The following is a 23,644-nucleotide window of genomic DNA, read 5'->3' on the forward strand; positions in this document are numbered from 1 at the left end:
AGAATACTGAGAGAGAACACCACCCAGCGGTCACAATACAGGTTAGAATACTGAGAGAGAACACCACCCAGCTGTCACAATACAGGTTAGAATACTGAGAGAGAACACCACCCAGCTGTCACAACACAGGTTAGAATACTGAGAGAGAACACCACCCAGCTGTCACAATACAGGTTAGAATACTAAGAGAACATCACCCAGCTGTCACAATACTGGTTAGAATACTGAGAGAGAACACCACCCAGCTGTCACAATACAGGTTAGAATACTAAGAGAGAACACCACCCAGCTGTCACAATACAGGTTAGAATACTAAGAGAGAACACCACCCAGCTGTCACAATACAGGTTAGAATACTAAGAAAACACCACCCAGCTGTCACAATACAGGTTAGAATACTGAGAGAGAACACCACCCAGCTGTCACAACACAGGTTAGAATACTAAGAGAGAACACCACCCAGCTGTCACAATACAGGTTAGAATACTAAGAAAACACCACCCAGCTGTCACAATACAGGTTAGAATACTAAGAGAGAACACCACCCAGCTGTCACAACACAGGTTAGAATACTAAGAGAGAACACCACCCAGCTGTCACAATACAGGTTAGAATACTAAGAGAGAACATCACCCAGCTGTCATAACACAGGTTAGAATGCTAAGAGAACATCACCCAGCTGTCACAATACAGGTTAGAATACTGAGAGAGAACACCAACCAGCTGTCACAACACAGGTTAGAATACTAAGAGAGAACATCACCCAGCTGTCACAATACAGGTTAGAATACTGAGAGAGAACACCAACCAGCTGTCACAACACAGGTTAGAATACTAAGAGAGAACATCACCCAGCGGTCACAACACAGGTTAGAATACTAAGAGAGAACACCACCCAGCGGTCACAATACAGGTTAGAATACTAAGAGAGAACACCACCCAGCTGTCACAATACAGGTTAGAATACTAAGAAAACACCACCCAGCTGTCACAATACAGGTTAGAATACTGAGAGAGAACACCACCCAGCTGTCACAACACAGGTTAGAATACTAAGAGAGAACACCACCCAGCTGTCACAATACAGGTTAGAATACTAAGAAAACACCACCCAGCTGTCACAATACAGGTTAGAATACTAAGAGAGAACACCACCCAGCTGTCACAACACAGGTTAGAATACTAAGAGAGAACACCACCCAGCTGTCACAATACAGGTTAGAATACTAAGAGAGAACATCACCCAGCTGTCATAACACAGGTTAGAATGCTAAGAGAACATCACCCAGCTGTCACAATACAGGTTAGAATACTGAGAGAGAACACCAACCAGCTGTCACAACACAGGTTAGAATACTATGAGAGAACATCACCCAGCTGTCACAATACAGGTTAGAATACTGAGAGAGAACACCAACCAGCTGTCACAACACAGGTTAGAATACTAAGAGAGAACATCACCCAGCGGTCACAACACAGGTTAGAATACTAAGAGAGAACACCACCCAGCGGTCACAACACAGGTTCGAATACTGAGAGAGAACACCACTCAGCTGTCACAATACAGGTTAGAATACTAAGAGAACATCACCCAGCTGTCACAATACAGGTTAGAATACTAAGAGAGAACACCACTCAGCTGTCACAACACAGGTTAGAATACTGAGAGAGAACACCACTCAGCTGTCACAACACAGGTTCGAATACTGAGAGAGAACACCACCCAGCTGTCACAATACAGGTTAGAATACTGAGAGAGAACACCACTCAGCTGTCACAACACAGGTTAGAATACTGAGAGAGAATACCACTCAGCTGTCACAACACAGGTTAGAATACTGAGAGAGAACACCACTCAGCTGTCACAATACAGGTTAGAATACTAAGAGAGAACACCACCCAGCTGTCACAATACAGGTTAGAATACTGAGAGAGAACACCACTCAGCTGTCACAACACAGGTTCGAATACTAAGAGAGAACACCACCCAGCTGTCACAATACAGGTTAGAATACTGAGAGAGAACATCACCCAGCTGTCACAACACAGGTTAGAATACTGAGAGAGAACACCACCCAGCTGTCACAATACAGGTTAGAATACTGAGAGAGAACACCACCCAGCTGTCACAATACAGGTTAGAATACTGAGAGAGAACACCACCCAGCTGTCACAATACAGGTTAGAATACTGAGAGAGAACACCACTCAGCTGTCACAACACAGGTTAGAATACTGAGAGAGAACACCACCCAGCTGTCACAATACAGGTTAGAATACTGAGAGAGAACACCACTCAGCTGTCACAACACAGGTTCGAATACTAAGAGAGAACACCACCCAGCTGTCACAACACAAGCCCATGTGATGTCTATCAGGGTTCGGGTCAATTCCATTTCAATTCAATTCAGTCAATTCAGGAAGTACACTGAAATCACAATTAAATTGTCCTCGTTGCTTTTCAAGTCATTTTAAATTAACTACATTGAAAAGGAGAAAAAGAAAAACGAAGAGGAAACAATTTGAAGTGGAATTGACCCTAACCCTGGTGTCTTATTGGTCTTTCAGAACCTTCCATCCACTGAAATTCTAATTCAAATTCTCCTCATTTTTCAAGGAATTGACTGTATTGAAATGGAATTGACTATTGGAAGTGTCTTATTGGTGTTTCAGAGCCGTCAATCAACTCGTCGGACCATATCACACTGCCAGTTGATCACTACAGCCTGCCCCTCACCCTGCAGTGCAACCTAACTTCAGCCCACAGCGCCCACAGCGAGAGTTTCTGGATGAAGAATGGGGAGGAGATCAAAGAGACCCGCGGAGAGAGGGCCAACACCGAGTACTAGTATGTCCCCATCTAACACCCAGAACCCTGGCCCTAACCTTAACCAATCCCATCAACCCGAACCTCGTCTAACACCCAGAACCCTGGCCCTAACCTTAACCAGTCCCATCAACCCGAACCTCGTCTAACACCCAGAACCCTGGCCCTAACCTTAACCAATCCCATCAACCCGAACCTCGTCTAACACCCAGAACCCTGGCCCTAACCTTAACCAATCCCATCAACCCGAACCCCATCTAACACCCAGAACCCTGGCCCTAACCTTAACCAGTCCCATCAACCCGAACCTCGTCTAACACCCAGAACCCTGGCCCTAACCTTAACCAATCCCATCAACCCGAACCTCGTCTAACACCCAGAACCCTGGCCCTAACCTTAACCAATCCCATCAACCCGAACCTCGTCTAACACCCAGAACCCTGGCCCTAACCTTAACCAGTCCCATCAACCCGAACCCCATCTAACACCCAGAACCCTGGCCCTAACCTTAACCAGTCCCATCAACCCGAACCTCGTCTAACACCCAGAACCCTGGCCCTAACCTTAACCAGTCCCATCAACCCGTATCTCGTCTAACACCCAGAACCCTGGCCCTAACCTTAACCAGTCCCATCAACCCGAACCTCGTCTAACACCCAGAACCCTGGCCCTAACCTTAACCAGTCCCATCAACCCGAACCTCGTCTAACACCCAGAACCCTGGCCCTAACCTTAACCAGTCCCATCAACCCGAACCTCGTCTAACACCCAGAACCCTGGCCCTAACCTTAACCAATCCCATCATCCCGAACCTCGTCTAACACCCAGAACCCTGGCCCTAACCTTAACCAGTCCCATCAACCCGAACCCCATCTAACACCCAGAACCCTGGCCCTAACCTTAACCAACCCCATCAACCCGTACCTCGTCTAACACCCAGAACCCTGGCCCTAACCTTAACCAATCCCATCAACCCGTACCTCGTCTAACACCCAGAACCCTGGCCCTAACCTTAACCAATCCCATCAACCCGAACCTCGTCTAACAACCAGAACCCTGGCCCTAACCTTAACCAGTCCCATCAACCCGAACCTCGTCTAACACCCAGAACCCTGGCCCTAACCTTAACCAGTCCCATCAACCCGAACCTCATCTAACACCCAGAACCCTGGCCCTAACCTTAACCAGGCCCATCAACCCGAACCCCATCTAGCCAGTTGAGAACACCTTTATTTAACCAGGTAGGCTAGTTGAGAGCAAGTTCTCATTTGCAACTGCGACCTGGCCAAGATAAAGCATAGCAGTGTGAACAGACAACACAGAGTTACACATGGAGTAAACAATTAACAAGTCAATAACACAGTAGAAAAAAAGGGGAGTCTATATACATTGTGTGCAAAAGGCATGAGGAGGTAGGCGAATAATTACAATTTTGCAGATTAACACTGGAGTGATAAATGATCAGATGGTCATGTACAGGTAGAGATATTGGTGTGCAAAAGAGCAGAAAAGTAAATAAATAAAAACAGTATGGGGATGAGGTAGGTAAAATTGGGTGGGCTATTTACCGATAGACTATGTACAGCTGCAGCGATCGGTTAGCTGCTCAGATAGCAGATGTTTGAAGTTAGTGAGGGAGATAAAAGTCTCCAACTTCAGCGATTTTTGCAATTTGTTCCAGTCACATGCAGCAGAGAACTGGAACGAAAGGTGGTCAAATGAGGTGTTGGCTTTAGGGATGACCAGTGAGTAACACCTGCTGTATCTGTATCTGCCCCCTACACATATTCAATCTGCCCCCTACACATATTCAATCTGCCCCCTACACATATTCAATCTGCCCCCTACACATATTCAATCTGCCCCCTACACATATACAATCTGCCCCCTACACATATTCAATCTGCCCCCTACAGATATACAATCTGCCCCCTACACATATACAATCTGCCCCCTACACATATTCAATCTGCCCCCTACAGATATACAATCTGCCCCCTACACATATACAATCTGCCACCTACACATATACAATCTGCCCCCTACACATATACAATCTGCCCCCTACACATATTCAATCTGCCCCCTACACATATACAATCTGCCCCCTACACATATACAATCTGCCCCCTACACATATTCAATCTGCCCCCTACACATTCTGCCCCCTACACATATACAATCTGCCCCCTACACATATTCAATCTGCCCCCTACACATATTTAATCTGCCCCCGACACATATACAATCTGCCCCCTACAAATATACAATCTGCCCCCTACAAATATACAATCTGCCCCCTACAAATATACAATCTGCCCCCTACAGATATTCAATCTGCCCCCTACACATATTCAATCTGCCCCCTACACATATACAATCTGCCCCCTACACATATACAGTCTGCCCCCTACACATGTACATTCTGCCCCCTACACATGTACAATCTGCCCCTACACATATTCAATCTGCCCAGTACACATATACAATCTGCCCCCTACACATGTACAATCTGCCCCCTACACATATACAATCTGCCCCCTACACATTCTGCCCCCTACACATATACAATCTGCCCCCTACACATATTCAATCTGCCCCTACACATATTTAATCTGCCCCCGACACATATACAATCTGCCCCCTACAAATATTCAATCTGCCCCCTACACATATTCAATCTGCCCTCTACACATTCTGCCCCCTACACATATACAATCTGCCCCCTACACATATTCAATCTGCCCCCTACACATATTCAATCTGCCCCCTACACATATTCAATCTGCCCCCTACACATATACAATCTGCCCCCTACACATATACAGTCTGCCCCCTACACATGTACATTCTGCCCCCTACACATGTACAATCTGCCCCTACACATATTCAATCTGCCCAGTACACATATACAATCTGCCCCCTACACATGTACAATCTGCCCCCTACACATATACAATCTGCCCCCTACACATATACAGTCTGCCCCCTACACATGTACATTCTGCCCCCTACACATGTACAATCTGCCCCTACACATATTCAATCTGCCCAGTACACATATACAATCTGCCCCCTACACATGTACAATCTGCCCCCTACACATGTACATTCTGCCCCCTACACATATACAATCTGCCCCCTACACATATTCAATCTGCCCAGTACACATATTCAATCTGCCCCCTACACATATACAATCTGCCCCCTACACATATACAATCTGCCCTCTACACATATACAATCTGCCCCTACACATATACAATCTGCCCCCTACACATACAGTGGGGCAAGAAAGTATTTAGTCAGCCACCAATTGTGCAAGTTCTCTCACTTAAAAAGATGAGAGAGGCCTGTAATTTTCATCATAGGTACACATCAACTATGATAGACAAAATGAGAAAAAATCCAGAACATCACATTGTTGGATTTTTTATGAATTTATTTGCAAATTATGGTGGAAAATGAGTATTTTGGTCACCTACAAACAAGGACGATTTCTGGCTCTCACAGACCTGTAACTTCTTCTTTAAGAGGCTCCTCTGTCCTCCACTCGTTACCTGTATTAATTTCTGCTAATTGTTTACATGAATTGAAAGCAGTAACTCCACTCTACATTGTACATTTCATGGCACTTGGACCAAGAATATTTATTCAGAATAACTTCTGAAGTTTCATAATTGTATGTTCATTAATGTGAAAACATGGATGATCTGTTTTGGAGATAAGAGGTTTTCACCAGACAGCAACGATAATTATTTCCTTGCACATTTCCAAAAAAACAAGTGATTATTGGACGCAGGCAATGCCTCTGACATCAGAGTGCCTTTCATAGTTAGAACTAAATACTGTAGATCTGAACACAGTAGAACAAAACTTTGTAGAACTGAACACAGTAGAACTAAATACTCTAGAACTGAACACTGTAGAACTAAATAACGTTGAACAGAACACCGTAGAACAGAACACCGTAGAACAGAACACCGTAGAACAGAACACCGTAGAACTTAATACTGTAGAACAAAACTTTGTAGAACAGAACACAGTAGAACTAAATAACGTTGAACAGAACACCGTAGAACAGAACACCGTAGAACTAAATACTGTAGAACTTAATACTGTAGAACAGAACACTGTAGAACAAAACACTAGACCTGAACACTGCAGAAATAAATACTGTAGAACAGAACACTGTAGAACAGAACACTGTAGAACTAAATATGGTAGAACAGAACACTGTAGAACTAAATACTGTAGAACAGAACACAGCAGAACAGAACACAGCAGAACAGAACACAGTAGAACTAAACACTGTTAAACTAAACACTGTTTAAACTAGAGGATTGATTGTCTTGTGTTTGTTTTGTGTAAATACAGCCTGAAGAAGCCCAGAGGAGAGGATGCAGGGGAGTACATGTGTGTCTACACCTTTAAAATGGCTCCGCCTGCTAACGCCACCATCGAGATTAAAGGTACAGTACGACGCCCACACACCAGTGTTGAATAGTAATGACTAGGATTGATCCTAGACTGATGAATCATTCACATGAACCATTCAAGGATGCTATGATGACCTAATAGACTGCCCATGGCCACATTTATGTGTCATCTTTAAACAGCACTGTCATATCATCCTAGAAATGACACCTTCGATAGGACCCCCCCCCCCCCTGCCAACACCACCACTGAGATGAAAAGTCATATCAAAGAGCAGTATCAAATCCGGACTTCCATTACAGTAGAGGCCCTTCGATGTGACACAGTAGAGGCCCTTCGATGTGACACAGTAGAGGCCCTTCGATGTGACACAGTAGAGGCTCTTCGATGTGACACAGTAGAGGCCCTTCGATGTGACACAGTAGAGGCCCTTCGATGTGACACAGTAGAGGCCCTTCGATGTGACACAGTAGAGGCCCTTCGATGTGACACAGTAGAGGCCCTTCGATGTGACACAGTAGAGGCCTTCGATGTGACACAGTAGAGGCCCTTCGATGTGACACAGTAGAGGCCCTTCGATGTGACCAGTAGAGGCCCTTCGATGTGACACAGTAGAGGCTCTTCGATGTGACACAGTAGAGGCCCTTCGATGTGACACAGTAGAGGCCCTTCGATGTGACACAGTAGAGGCCCTTCGATGTGACACAGTAGAGGCTCTTCGATGTGACACAGTAGAGGCCCTTCGATGTGACACAGTAGAGGCCCTTCGATGTGACACAGTAGAGGCCCTTCGATGTGACACAGTAGAGGCCCTTCGATGTGACACAGTAGAGGCCCTTCGATGTGACACAGTAGAGGCCCTTCGATGTGACACAGTAGAGGCCCTTCGATGTGACCAGTAGAGGCCCTTCGATGTGACACAGTAGAGGCTCTTCGATGTGACACAGTAGAGGCCCTTCGATGTGACACAGTAGAGGCCCTTCGATGTGACACAGTAGAGGCCCTTCGATGTGACACAGTAGAGGCCCTTCGATGTGACACAGTAGAGGCCCTTCGATGTGACACAGTAGAGGCCCTTCGATACAGTAGAGGCCCTTCGATACAGTAGAGGCCCTTCGATACAGTAGAGGCCCTTCGATGTGACACAGTAGAGGCCCTTCGATGTGACACAGTAGAGGCCCTTCGATGTGACACAGTAGAGGCCCTTCGATGTGACACAGTAGAGGCCCTTCGATGCGACACAGTAGAGGCCCTTCGATGCGACACAGTAGAGGCCCTTCGATGCGACACAGTAGAGGCCCTTCGATGCGACACAGTAGAGGCCCTTCGATGCGACACAGTAGAGGCCCTTCGATGCGACACAGTAGAGGCCCTTCGATGCGACACAGTAGAGGCCCTTCGATGCGACACAGTAGAGGCCCTTCGATGCGACACAGTAGAGGCCCTTCGATGCGACACAGTAGAGGCCCTTCGATGCGACACAGTAGAGGCCCTTCGATGCGACACAGTAGAGGCCCTTCGATGCGACACAGTAGAGGCCCTTTTGATGTGACACAGTAGAGGCCCTTTTGATGTGACACAGTAGAGGCCCTTTTGATATGACCTCCTTCTGCCAAAGACTCCATCAGGTTTGAAGGTAGACGACAGCAGGCTACGACTCCCAACCAGCGTTGAATATCTACTTGTTGTTTTGAGTTGACACATTAACCTATCTACCACATAAGCCTTTGACCTCTTTGGTCTGTCATGTGAAGGCCTTGTAGTGATCTGAATTGTCCCTGCGTTCCAAATGGCAGCCTAGCTACAGTTTCTATCTAACCAGTAGAGGGACAGCTCAGAGGTAGCAGATGGTGGCTGGTCTATCTGATTGGAGGATTACTGTAAAGCTCTATCCATCTACTCTGCATCAGAATCAGAGAATCAGCCCTAGCTTGTTTCACTGGCAGTAACCAAAAGGTAATTGGTTTGAATCCCCGAGCCAACTATGTGATAAATCTGTCGATGTGCCCTTGAGCAAGCCACTTAACCATAATTGCTCCTGTAAGTCTCTTTGGATAAGAGTGTCTGCTCAATGACAAAAATGTAAAACAATGTAACTGGTAAATGGATGCCACAATACCGTGGGGAGAACAAGTATTTGATACACTGCTGATTTTGCAGGTTTTCCTACTTACAAAGCATGTAGAGGTCTGTAATTTTTATCATAGGTACACTTCGACTGTGAGAGACGGAATCTAAAACAAAAATCCAGAAAATCACGTTGTATGATTTTTTAGATAATTCATTTGCATTTTATTGCATGACATAAGTATTTGATACATCAGAAAAGCAGAACTTATTATTTGGTACAAAAACCTTTGTTTGCAATTACAGAGATCATAAATTTCCTGTAATTCTTGACCAGGTTTGCACACACTGCAGCAGGGATTTTGGCCCACTCCTCCATACAGACCTTCTCCAGATCCTTCAGGTTTCGGGGGCTGTCGCTGGGCAATATGGACTTTCAGCTCCCTGCAAAGATTTTCTATTGGGTTCAGGTCTGGAGACTGGCTAGGCTACTCCAGGACCTTGAGATGCTTCTATGATAAAAATAAAAAAAAATTACAGGCCTCTACATGCTTTGTAAGTAGGAAAACCTGCAAAATCGGCAGTGTATCAAATACTTGTTCTCCCCACTGTATAAGGACAGCAGCCTCAGTGAAGGCATGGACATGCTGTATGTATTTATTCACACAGAGATTTCAGAGCAGAGAAGTGTAGTCTGTAATCAATAACTGTAGTCTGTAATCAATAACTGTAGTCTGTAATCAATAACTGTAGTCTGTAATCAATAACTGTAGTCTGTAATCAATAACTGTAGTCTGTAATCAATAACTGTAGTCTGTAATAAATAACTGTAGTCTGTAATCAATAACTGTAGTCTGTAATCAATAACTGTAGTCTGTAATCAATAACTATAGTCTGTAATCAATAACTGTAGTCTGTATACAATAACTGTAGTCTGTATAGAATAACTGTATTCTTTATATAATAACTATAGTCTGTATACAATAACTGTAGTCTGTATACAATAACTGTAGTCTGTATACAATAACTGTAGTCTGTATACAATAACTGTAGTCTGTATACAATAACTATAGTCTGTATACAATAACTGTAGTCTGTATACAATAACTGTAGTCTGTATACAATAACTATAGTCTGTATACAATAACTGTAGTCTGTATACAATAACTGTAGTCTGTATACAATAACTGTAGTCTGTATACAATAACTGTAGTCTGTATACAATAACTATAGTCTGTATACAATAACTGTAGTCTGTATACAATAACTGTAGTCTGTATACAATAACTGTAGTCTGTATACAATAACTGTAGTCTGTATACAATAACTATAGTCTGTATACAATAACTGTAGTCTGTATACAATAACTGTAGTCTGTATACAATAACTGTAGTCTGTATACAATAACTGTAGTCTGTATACAATAACTATAGTCTGTATACAATAACTGTAGTCTGTATACAATAACTGTAGTCTGTATACAATAACTGTAGTCTGTATACAATAACTGTAGTCTGTATACAATAACTGTAGTCTGTATACAATAACTATAGTCTGTATACAATAACTGTAGTCTGTATACAATAACTGTATTCTTTATATAATAACTGTAGTCTGTATACATTAACTGTAGTCTGTATACAATAACTGTAGTCTGTATACAATAACTGTAGTCTGTATACATTAACTGTAGTCTGTATACATTAACTGTAGTCTGTATACAACACAAAGTGATAGCAGAGAGTGTACGTCTGCAAGATCGTGCAAAGGCTGATCATTACACTAAGTGGTATTCACAGTCGGGTTGCAACCCCTAGTGGGGTCACAGGGGAATTGCAGTGGGGTCAGCAAATTATATATATACAGTGGGGCAAAAACTTATTTAGTCAGCCACCAATTGTGCAAGTTCTCCCACTTAAAAAGATGAGAGAGGCCTGTAATTTTCATCATAGGTACACTTCAACTATGACAGACAAAATGATGAAAAAAAATCCAGAAAATCACATTGTAGGATTTTTAATGAATTTATTTGCAAATTATGGTGGAAAATAAGTATTTGGTCAATAACAAAAGTTTCTCAATACTTTGTTATATACATCCGACTGGATGTTTGTTGTTTGTCTCACCGTTCTCAGTAAAACCGTTAGACACCGTCGTGTGTGAAAAGCCCAGGAGGGCTCGTCCGTTTCTGAGATACTTGAACTGGTGCGCCTGGAACCGCTCTTAGTCACTTACGTCACTCGTTTGGTCCATTCTGACGTTCAATCAAACAAGTAACTGAATGCCTGGATGCCTGTCTGCCTGCTTTATATAGCAAGCAACGGCCACGCGATTCACTGTCTGTAGGAGCGAATCGATTTTCGTGAACAGGGTGGTGTACCTAATAATCCGTCCTGTAAATGTATATATCTAATAGGGCACTTCCTGTATTGACATTTTTCAAAATGAAAAGCCTATATAGTGCACTATGCCTCCCCAGTAGCACCCTATTCCCTATATAGTGCACTATGCCTCCCCAGTAGCACCCTATTCCCTATATAGTGCACTATGCCTCCCCAGTAGCACCCTATTCCCTATATAGTGCACTATGCCTCCCCAGTGGCACCCTATTCCCTATATAGTGCACTATGCCTCCCCAGTAGCACCCTATTCCCTATATATTGCACTATGCCTCCCCAGTGGCACCCTATTCCCTATATAGTGCACTATGCCTCCCCAGTGGCACCCTATTCCCTATATAGTGCACTACTTTTAACCAGGGCCCATAAAGTAGTGCACTATATAAGGAATGGTGTACTATTTGGAATTCAAACACTAAAGCATTATTATAAACTGGGTGATTTGAGCCCTGAATGCTGATTGGCTGACAGCCGTGGTATATCAGACTGTATACCATGGGTATGACAAAACATGTATTTTTGCTGCTCTAATTACATCGGTAACCAGTTTATAAAAGCAATAAGGCACCTCAGGGTTTTGTGATATATGACCAATATACCACACCCCCTCGGGCCTTATTGCTTAGTTATGTGATAACATTGTATTAATAGTGAAACTGGCATTGCCTTCATTCTGTGCATTCCAAATGGTGCCCGATGCCCTACATATTGCACTACTTTTGACCAGAGAGCCCTGTGGGCCCTTTTCAAAATAAATACACCATTTGGAACACTAGCCCTGAGACTTTTTTATGTGATAACATTGTATTATTAGTAAAGGTTATCATTGAATTCCTTTTGATTTACTTTGTTCTGATTTGGTTGTGCCCTCATTCCAGCTGGTCCTGACATCACAGGCCACAAGCGTAGTGACAATAAGAATGAGGGCCAGAAGGCCCTGCTCTACTGTAAGGCCACTGGCTACCCCTACCCTATCTGGACCTGGCACAAACTGGACAATGGGTTCTACGCGGTACGTCTTGTTGTTATGGTGGTTGTTGTGGTGGTTGTTGTTGTTGTGGTGGTTGTTGTTGTTATGGTGGTTGTGGTGGTGGTTGTTGTGGTAATTGTTGTGGTTGTGGTTGTTGTTGTGGTGGTTGTTGTGGTTGTTTTTAGTGGTTGTTGTTGTGGTGGTGGTGGTGGTGGTTGTTGTTGTGGGGTGGTGGTGGTTGTGGTTGTTGTTGTTGTGGTTGTTGTTGTTGTGGTGGTGGTTGTGGTTGTTGTTGTGGGGGTGGTTGTTGTGGTTATTGTTGTGGTTGTGGTTGTTGTGTTTGTGGTGGTTGTTGTGGTTGTTGTTGTTGTGGGGGTGGTTGTGGTTGTTGTTGTGGGGGTGGTTGTTGTGGTTGTGGTGGTTGTTGTTGTGGTTGTTGTTGTGGTGGTGGTTGTGGTGGTGGTTGTTGTGGTTGTTGTGGTTGTGGTTGTTATGGTGGTTGTGGTGGTGGTTGTTGTGGTGGTGGTGGTTGTTGTTGTTGTGGTGGTGGTTGTTGTGGTTGTTGTGGTTGTTGTTGTTGTGGTTGTTGTGGTTGTGGTTGTTGTTGTGGGGGTGGTGGTGGTTGTTGTGGTTGTTGTTGTTGTTGTTGTGGTGGTTGTGGTTGTTGTGGTTGTTGTTGTGGTGGTTGTGGTTGTTGTGGTGGTGGTTGTTGTGGTGGTTGTTGCGGTGGTTGTGGTTGTTGTGGTTGTGGTTGTTGTGGTGGTGGTTGTTGTGGTGGTTGTTGCGGTGGTGGTTGTTGCAGTGGTTGTGGTTGTTGTGGTGGTTGTGGTTGTGGTTTTTCTTCCCCCAGGACATTGGCACACTTGCACACACACACACACACACACACACACACACACACACACACACACACACACACACACACACACACACACACACACACACACACACACACACACACATACCATAATCACTTCTCTCTTTTTCTCTCTGCTCTCCCACCCTTGTCTTTCTCTTCTCCCCCTCCCCCCAGGACATTGAAAACTCCTCTGGCCGTTTCTTCATTAACAACAAAGACAACTACACTGAGCTGAGCATCATCAACCTGGACATCGGCTCCGACCCGGGGGAGTACCAGTGTAACGCCACCAACATGATCGGCACCACGTCCGTGGTGTCTGTGCTGCGGGTCCGGAGCTACCTGGCCTGGCTTTGGCCTCTGCTGGGCGTCCTGGCCGAGGTCATTATCCTGGTCATCATCATCGTGGTCTATGAAAAACGCAAGAAGCCAGACGACATACAAGACGGTGAGTGAGGAGTCTGAGACCATATCAGTCATGGCGGCCATTTTGATTTGTGGTTTGTTCTCATTTTTATGTTTTTATTGTTTTTGTGGTCAAGTATAGTTTGCAGATAGCCATTTCAAGTAGTTCATTGTTTTCAAAGTGGAGAAAAACAATAGTCGACGTTCTTCAATGCTACATTTTTAAAACATACTGTAGTTCTCTCTGTATATGTGAATCCTTGCCAACCAGCTGTTGACCTAACAAATAGTGATGTAGTGGAGGGCTAACCCAAGTAATTTTAGTTTACCCACAGCGTTCAGGGTTTACCCTACTATTAACCCACGGTGTTCAGGGTTTACCCTCCTATTAACCCACGGTGTTCAGGGTTTACCCACCTATTAACCCACGGTGTTCAGGGTTTACCCTCCTAATAACCCACGGTGTTCAGGGTTTACCCTCCTATTAACCCACGGTGTTCAGGGTTTACCCTCCTGTTAACCCACGGTGTTCAGGGTTTACCCTCTTATTAACCCACGGTGTTCAGGATTTACCCTCCTAATAACCCACGGTGTTCAGGGTTTACCCTCCTATTAACCCACAGTGTCCAGGGTTTGCCCTCCTATTAACCAACAGTGTTCAGGGTTTACCCTCCTATTAACCCACGGTGTTCAGGGTTTACCCTCCTATTAACCCACGGTGTTCAGGGTTTACCCTCCTGTTAACCCACGGTGTTCAGGGTTTACCCTCCTATTAACCCACGGTGTTCAGGGTTTACCCTCCTATTAACACACGGTGTTCAGGGTTTACCCTCCTATTAACCCATGGTGTTCAGGGTTTACCCTCCTATTAACCCACGGTGTTCTGGGTTTACCCTCCTATTAACCCACGGTGTTCAGGGTTTACCCTCCTGTTAACCCACGGTGTTCAGGGTTTACCCTCTTATTAACCCACGGTGTTCAGGATTTACCCTCCTAATAACCCACGGTGTTCAGGGTTTACCCTCCTATTAACCCACAGTGTCCAGGGTTTGCCCTCCTATTAACCCACAGTGTTCAGGGTTTACCCTCCTATTAACCCACGGTGTTCAGGGTTTACCCTCCTGTTAACCCACGGTGTTCAGGGTTTACCCTCCTATTAACCCACGGTGTTCAGGGTTTACCCTCCTATTAACACACGGTGTTCAGGGTTTACCCTCCTCTTAACCCATGGTGTTCAGGGTTTACCCTCCTATTAACCCACGGTGTTCTGTGTTTACCCTCCTATTAACCCACGGTGTTCTGGGTTTACCCTCCTATTAACCCACAGTGTTCAGGGTTTACCCTCCGGTTAACCCACGGTGTTCAGGGTTTACCCTCCTATTAACCCACAGTGATCAGGGTTTACCCTCCTATTAAACCACGGTGTTCAGGGTTTAACCTCCTTTTAACCCACGGTGTTCAGGGTTTACCCTCCTAATAACCCACGGTGTTCAGGGTTTACCCTCCTATTAACCCACGGTGTTCAGGGTTTACCCTCCTGTTAACCCACGGTGTTCAGGGTTTACCCTCTTATTAACCCACGGTGTTCAGGATTTACCCTCCTAATAACCCACGGTGTTCAGGGTTTACCCTCCTATTAACCCACAGTGTCCAGGGTTTGCCCTCCTATTAACCAACAGTGTTCAGGGTTTACCCTCCTATTAACCCACGGTGTTCAGGGTTTACCCTCCTATTAACCCACGGTGTTCAGGGTTTACCCTCCTGTTAACCCACGGTGTTCAGGGTTTACCCTCCTATTAACCCACGGTGTTCAGGGTTTACCCTCCTATTAACACACGGTGTTCAGGGTTTACCCTCCTATTAACCCATGGTGTTCAGGGTTTACCCTCCTATTAACCCACGGTGTTCTGGGTTTACCCTCCTATTAACCCACGGTGTTCAGGGTTTACCCTCCTGTTAACCCACGGTGTTCAGGGTTTACCCTCTTATTAACCCACGGTGTTCAGGATTTACCCTCCTAATAACCCACGGTGTTCAGGGTTTACCCTCCTATTAACCCACAGTGTCCAGGGTTTGCCCTCCTATTAACCCACAGTGTTCAGGGTTTACCCTCCTATTAACCCACGGTGTTCAGGGTTTACCCTCCTGTTAACCCACGGTGTTCAGGGTTTACCCTCCTATTAACCCACGGTGTTCAGGGTTTACCCTCCTATTAACACACGGTGTTCAGGGTTTACCCTCCTCTTAACCCATGGTGTTCAGGGTTTACCCTCCTATTAACCCACGGTGTTCTGGGTTTACCCTCCTATTAACCCACGGTGTTCTGGGTTTACCCTCCTATTAACCCACAGTGTTCAGGGTTTACCCTCCGGTTAACCCACGGTGTTCAGGGTTTACCCTCCTATTAACCCACAGTGATCAGGGTTTACCCTCCTATTAAACCACGGTGTTCAGGGTTTAACCTCCTTTTAACCCACGGTGTTCAGGGTTTACCCTCCTATTACCCCACGGTGTTCAGGGTTTATGCTCCTATTAACCCACGGTGTTCAGGGTTCAGGGTTTACCCTCCTGTTAACCCACGGTGTTCAGGGTTTACCCTCCTATTAACCCACGGTGTTCAGGGTTTACCCACCTATTAACCCACAGTGTTCAGGGTTTACCCTCCTATTAACCCACGGTGTTCAGGGTTCAGGGTTTACCCTCCTATTAACCCACGGTGTTCAGGGTTTACCCTCTTATTAACCCACGGTGTTCAGGGTTTACCCTCCTATTAACCCACGGTGTTCTGGGTTTACCCTCCTATTAACCCACGGTGTTCAGGGTTTACCCTCCTATTAACCCACGGTGTTCAGGGTTTACCCTCCTATTAACCCACGGTGTTCTGGGTTTACCCTCCTATTAACCCACGGTGTTCAGGGTTTACCCTCCTATTAACCCACGGTGTTCAGGGTTTACCCACCTATTAACCCACAGTGTTCAGGGTTTACCCTCCTATTAACCCACGGTGTTCAGGGTTCAGGGTTTACCCTCCTATTAACCCACGGTGTTCAGGGTTTACCCACCTATTAACCCACAGTGTTCAGGGTTTACCCTCCTATTAACCCATAGTGTCCAGTGTTTACCCTACTATTAACCCACGGTGTTCAGGGTTTACCCTCCTATTAACCCACGGTGTTCAGGGTTTACCCTCTTATTAACCCACGGTGTTCAGGGTTTACCCTCCTATTAACCCACGGTGTTCAGGGTTTACCCTCCTATTAACCCACAGTGTTCAGGGTTTACCCTCCTATTAACCCACAGTGTTCAGGGTTTACCCTCCTATTAACCCACGGTGTTCAGGGTTTACCCTCCTATTAAGCCACGGTGTTCAGGGTTTACCCTCCTATTAACCCACGGTGTTCAGGGTTTACCCTCCTATTAACACACGGTGTTCAGGGTTTACCCTCTTATTAACCCATGGTGTTCAGGGTTTACCCTCCTATTAACCCATGGTGTTCAGGGTTTACCCTCCTATTAACCCACAGTGTTCAGGGTTTACCCTCCTATTAACCCACAGTGTTCAGGGTTTACCCTCCTATTAACCCACGGTGTTCAGGGTTTACCCTCCTATTAAGCCACGGTGTTCAGGGTTTACCCTCCTATTAACCCACGGTGTTCAGGGTTTACCCTCCTATTAACACACGGTGTTCAGGGTTTACCCTCCTATTAACCCATGGTGTTCAGGGTTTACCCTCCTATTAACCCACGGTGTTCTGGGTTTACCCTCCTATTAACCCACGGTGTTCTGGGTTTACCCTCCTATTAACCCACGGTGTTCAGGGTTTACCCTCCTATTAACCCACGGTGTTCTGGGTTTACCCTCCTATTAACCCACAGTGTTCAGGGTTTACCCTCCTATTAACCCACAGTGTCCAGGGTTTACCCTCCCATTAACCCACAGTGTCCAGGGTTTACCCTCCTATTAACCCACGGTGTTCAGGGTTTACCCTCCTATTAACCCACGGTGTTCAGGGTTTACCCTCCTATTAACCCACGGTGTTCAGGGTTTACCCTCCTATTAACCCACGGTGATCAGGGTTTACCCTCCTATTAACCCACGGTGTTCAGGGTTTACCCTCCTATTAACCCACAGTGATCAGGGTTTACCCTCCTATTAACCCACGGTGTTCAGGGTTTACCCTCCTATTAACCCACGGTGTTCAGGGTTTACCCTCCTATTTACCCACGGTGATCAGGGTTTACCCTCCTATTAACCCACAGTGAGCAGGGACATGTGTTCCACATTTTTACCACTACTACCTTGCTAACATCGTCCCAGCTGGCCTAACATCGTCCCAGCTGGCCTAACATCGTCCCAGCTGGCCTAACCTCATCCCAGCTGGTCTAACATCGTCCCAGCTGGTCTAACATCGTCCCAGCTGGTCTAACATCGTCCCAGCTGGCCTACCATCGTCCCAGCTGGCCTACCATCGTCCCAGCTTGTCTACCATCGTCCCAGCTAGTCTAACATCGTCCCAGCTAGTCTAACATCGTCCCAGCTGGTTTAACATCGTCCCAGCTGGTTTAACATCATCCCAGCTGGTTTAACATCGTTCCAGCTGGCCTAACATCGTCCCACCCGGCTGGTTTAACATCGTCCCAGGTGGCCTAACATCGTCCCAGCTGGCCTAACATCGTCCCAGCTGGTTTTACATCGTCCCAGCTAGTCTAACATCGTCCCAGCTAGTCTAACACTGTCCCAGCTGGCTTAACATCATCCCAGCTGGCCTAACATCGTCCCAGGTGGCCTAACATCGTCCCAGGTGGCCTAACATCGTCCCAGGTGGCCTAACATCGTCCCAGGTGGCCTAACATCGTCCCAGGTGGCCTAACATCGTCCCAGCTGGCCTAACATCGTCCCAGCTGGTTTTACATCGTCCCAGCTAGTCTAACATCGTCCCAGCTAGTCTAACATCGTCCCAGCTGGCTTAACATCATCCCAGCTGGCTTAACATCGTCCCAGCTGGCCTAACATCGTCCCAGTTGACCTAACATTGTCCCAGGTGGCCTAACATCGTCCCAGCTGGCCTAACATCGTCCCAGCTGGTTTTACATCGTCCCAGCTAGTCTAACATCGTCCCAGCTAGTCTAACATTGTCCCAGCTGGCTTAACATCATCCCAGCTGGCTTAACATCGTCCTAGCTGGCCTAACATCGTCCCAGTTGGCCTAACATTGTCCCAGCTGGCCTAACATCGTCCCAGCTAGTCTAATATCGTCCCAGTTGAATTAACATCGTCCTAGCTGGCATAACATCGTCACAGCTAGTATAACATCGTCCCAGCTGGCCTAACATCGTCCCAGCTGGCCTAACATCGTCCCAGCTGGCCTAACATTGTCCCAGTTGGCCTAACATCGTCCCAGCTGGCCTAACATCGTCCCAGTTGGCCAAACATCGTCCCAGTTGGCCAAACATCATCCCAGTTGGCCAAACATCGTCCCAGCTAGTCTACCATCGTCCCAGCTGCTTTTACATCGTCCCAGCTAGTCTAACATCGTCCCAGCTAGTCTAACATCGTCCCAGCTAGTCTAACATCGTCCCAGCTAGTCTACCATCGTCCCAGCTAGTTTTACATCGTCCCAGCTAGTCTAACATCGTCCCAGCTAGTCTAACATCGTCCCAGCTAGTCTAACATCGTCCCAGCTAGCCTAACATCGTCCCAGCTGGCATAACATCGTCCCAGCTGGCCTAACATCGTCCCAGCTGGCCTAACATCGTCCCAGCTGGCCTAACATCGTCCCAGCTGGCCTAACATTGTTCCAGCTGGCCTAACATTGTCCCAGCTGGCCTAACATCGTCCCAGCTGGCCTAACATCGTCCCAGCTGGCCTAACATCGTCCCAGCTGGTTTTACATCGTCCCAGCTAGTCTAACATCGTCCCAGCTAGTCTAACATTGTCCCAGCTGGCTTAACATCATCCCAGCTGGCTTAACATCGTCCCAGCTGGCCTAACATCGTCCCAGTTGGCCTAACATTGTTCCAGGTGGCCTAACATCGTCCCAGCTGGCCTAACATCGTCCCAGCTGGTTTTACATCGTCCCAGCTAGTCTAACATCGTCCCAGCTAGTCTAACATTGTCCCAGCTGGCTTAACATCATCCCAGCTGGCTTAACATCGTCCTAGCTGGCCTAACATCGTCCCAGTTGGCCTAACATTGTCCCAGCTGGCCTAACATCGTCCCAGATAGTCTAATATCGTCCCAGTTGAATTAACATCGTCCTAGCTGGCATAACATCGTCACAGCTAGTATAACATCGTCCCAGCTGGCCTAACATTGTCCCAGTTGGCCTAACATCGTCCCAGCTGGCCTAACATCGTCCCAGTTGGCCAAACATCGTCCCAGCTGGTCTACCATCGTCCCAGCTGCTTTTACATCGTCCCAGCTAGTCTAACATCGTCCCAGCTAGTCTAACATCGTCCCAGCTAGTCTAACATCGTCCCAGCTAGTCTACCATCGTCCCAGCTGGTTTTACATCGTCCCAGCTAGTTTTACATCATCCCAGCTAGTCAAACATCGTCCCAGCTAGTCTAACATCGTCCCAGCTAGTCTAACATCGTCCCAGCTAGCCTAACATCGTCCCAGCTGGCATAACATCGTCCCAGCTGGCCTAACATCGTCCCAGCTGGCCTAACATCGTCCCAGCTGGCCTAACATCGTCCCAGCTGGCCTAACATTGTCCCAGCTGGCCTAACATTGTCCCAGCTGGCTTAGCGTCGTCCCAGCTGGCTTAACGTCGTCCCAGCTGGTCTAACATCGTCCCAGCTGGTTTAACATCGTCCCAGCTGGCCTACCATCGTCCCAGCTGGCCTACCATCGTCCCAGTTGGCCTAACATAGTCCCAGTTGGCCTAACATAGTCCCAGCTTGTTTTACATCATCCCAGCTGGCCTAACATCGTCCCTGCTGGCCTACCATCGTCCCAGCTGGCCTACCATCGTCCCAGCTTGTTTTACATCGTCCCAGTTGGCCTAACATCGTCCCGGCTAGTCTAACATCGTCCCGGCTAGTCTAACATCGTCCCAGCTAGTCTACCATCGTCCCAGCTTGTTTTACATCGGCCCAGCTAGTCTACCATCGTCACAGCTTGTTTTCCATCGTCCCAGCTGGCCTAACATCGTCCCAGTTGGCATAACATCGTCCCAGTTGGCCTGACATCGTCCCAGCTGGCCTAACTTCGTCCCAATTGGCCTAACATCGTCCCAGTTGGCATAACATCGACCCAACTAGTCTACCATCGTCCCAGTTGGCATACCATCGTCCCAGCTAGTCTACCATCGTCCCAGTTGGCATACCATCGTCCCAGCTAGTCTACCATCGTCCCAGTTGGCATAACATCGTCCCACCTAGTCTAACATCGTCCCAGCTGGCATAACATCGTCCCAGCTAGTCTACCATCGTCCCAGCTGGTGTTACATCGTCCCAGCTGGTCTAACATCGTCCCAGCTGGTCTAACATCGTCCCAGCTGGTTTAACATCGTCCCATCTGGTCTAACATCGTCCCAGCTGGTCTAACATCGTCCCAGTTGGCATAACATCGTCCCAGTTGGCATAACATCGTCCCAGTTGGCATAACATCGTCCCAGTTGGCATAACATCGTCCCAGCTGGCATAACATCGTCCCAGCTAGTTTAACATCGTCCCATCTGGCCTAACATCGTCCTAGCTGGGCTACCATCGTCCCAGTTGGCCTACCATCGTCCCAGCTGGCCTAACATCGTCCTAGCTGGCCTAACATCGTCCCAGTTGGCCTACCATCGTCCCAGCTGGCCTACCATCGTCCCAGCTGGCCTACCATCGTTCCAGCTGGCCTACCATCGTCCCAGCTTGTTTTACATCGTCCAAGTTGGCCTAACATCGTCCCGGCTAGTCTAACATCGTCCCGGCTAGTCTAACATCGTCCCGGCTAGTCTAACATCGTCCCGGCTAGTCTAACATCGTCCCGGCTAGTCTACCATCGGCCCGGCTAGTCTACCATCGTCCCAGCTTGTTTTCCATCGTCCCAGCTGGCCTAACATCGTCCCAGTTGGCATAACATCGTCCCAGTTGGCATAACATCGTCCCAGTTGGCATAACATCGTCCCAGTTGGCCTAACATCATCCCAGCTGGCCTAACTTCGTCCCAGCTGGCCTAACTTCGTCCCAATTGGCCTAACATCGTCCCAGTTGGCATACCATCATCCCAGCTAGTCTACCATCGTCCCAGTTGGCATACCATTGTCCCAGCTAGTCTACCATCGTCCCAGTTGGCATAACATCGTCCCAGCTAGTCTACCATCGTCCCAGTTGGCATAACATCGTCCCAGCTAGTCTAACATCGTCCCAGCTGGCCTAACATCGTCCCAGCTAGTCTAACATCGTCCCAGCTGGCCTAACATCGTCCCAGCTGGCCTAACTGAATGAGAAGCACGAGGACATGCGTTTCAAATGGTACTTTATTCCCTTTATAGTGCACTACTTTGGACAGTGGGCATATAGGGCTCTGTATAGAGAACAGGGTGCCATTTGGGGAGAAAGCCAAGGCACTTCGACAGTCGTTAATAATAGACACTTCCCTGTTGGCTACAGTTTCATACTACCCAAGAATATTCTATCCCTGAGATTGTCCTGACAAGGTGTCTCCTACAACAACTGAGTTGTGTGTGTGTGTGTCCGCCTGTTGGGTGAAGCTACTCAGACTTAATTATTGAGTGCAGGCGCAGCCAGCATAGTGTCAGGTAATGACAGAGCAGATGTCTACTGCGAAGGTGTGACACATGCACGCACACACACACACACACACACACCCACACCCTTAGTTAATATATATTAGCAGTGCTAAGACAAGTTTAGAGTATACAAGTAGGGTATTACTGTGTAATATTTTCCCCGCCTCTTTCCCAAATTGCATAACCCAACCTATGTTTGGTAAGTGAGAGACTCCTGCATGCCTCTTGAGTTTCAATCAGCATCTATAACATACTATGCCTGGCCCAAGAGCTGTTTGTGTTGTTCAGCTAACTCCTATGGTTGTTGTACCATAGGATATTGGCCAAGACAGCAAATCTGACCCCAGGACATATTCACACAACATTATCTACATGCATCTGTCCACAGTGGGCAAAATTTGGCACAAGACGTCAAACAGACGTAATTCTCTGGTTTTAAACTGATTTTTGTTGTTGGAAATATTGTCATATTACTGGTTTACAACTAAACGGTCTCTGTAAAGATGTTTTTCTTACTGACGGCATCGAGATGTCCTCAAGACGTCATATTTTGGTTGTCATCTGGTCATATTACCAGTTTACAACTAAATGGTCTCTGTAAAGACGTTTTTTTTTTTTTTACTGACGGCATAAAAATGTAATCAAGACGTCATATTTTGGTTGTCATCTGGTCATATCGCTCGTTTTGCACACTGGGTTTTCTTTAGAACCATAAAAGTGTAATGCATCCTAACTTGCTGCTTAGACTACTTCTCTATGGCGTTTCTCAGTCAAAGACTCTGAGCTTACATAAACAAAACAAATGGTATATTGTGCCACGGTCACCTTCAAGGTCACCTTCAAGGGTATCTGCAAGGTCACCTTCAAGGGTATCTTCAAGGGTATCTGCAAGGTCACCTTCAAGGGTATCTGCAAGGTCACCTTCAAGGGTATCTTC

At 46.7% G+C, this 23,644-nt stretch overlaps 1 protein-coding gene across 4 annotated transcripts in view; it reads left to right on the top strand.

The window, feature by feature from the left end:
- nptna (neuroplastin a) overlaps positions 1–23,644 on the top strand; it is a 99,268-nt gene that overhangs the window by 70,012 nt on the left and 5,612 nt on the right. For all 4 annotated transcript variants that reach the window (XM_031801587.1, XM_031801585.1, XM_031801586.1 and 1 more), the window contains 4 exons: positions 2,673–2,847; positions 7,204–7,298; positions 12,608–12,741; positions 13,733–14,006. In XM_031801587.1, the coding sequence (XP_031657447.1) occupies positions 2,673–2,847; positions 7,204–7,298; positions 12,608–12,741; positions 13,733–14,006 (678 nt within the window). The remainder of the gene's footprint in view (positions 1–2,672; positions 2,848–7,203; positions 7,299–12,607; positions 12,742–13,732; positions 14,007–23,644) is intronic.

The sequence above is a fragment of the Oncorhynchus kisutch genome, linkage group LG22 (genome assembly GCF_002021735.2).
Source record: "Oncorhynchus kisutch isolate 150728-3 linkage group LG22, Okis_V2, whole genome shotgun sequence".
Lineage (NCBI taxonomy): Eukaryota > Metazoa > Chordata > Actinopteri > Salmoniformes > Salmonidae > Oncorhynchus > Oncorhynchus kisutch.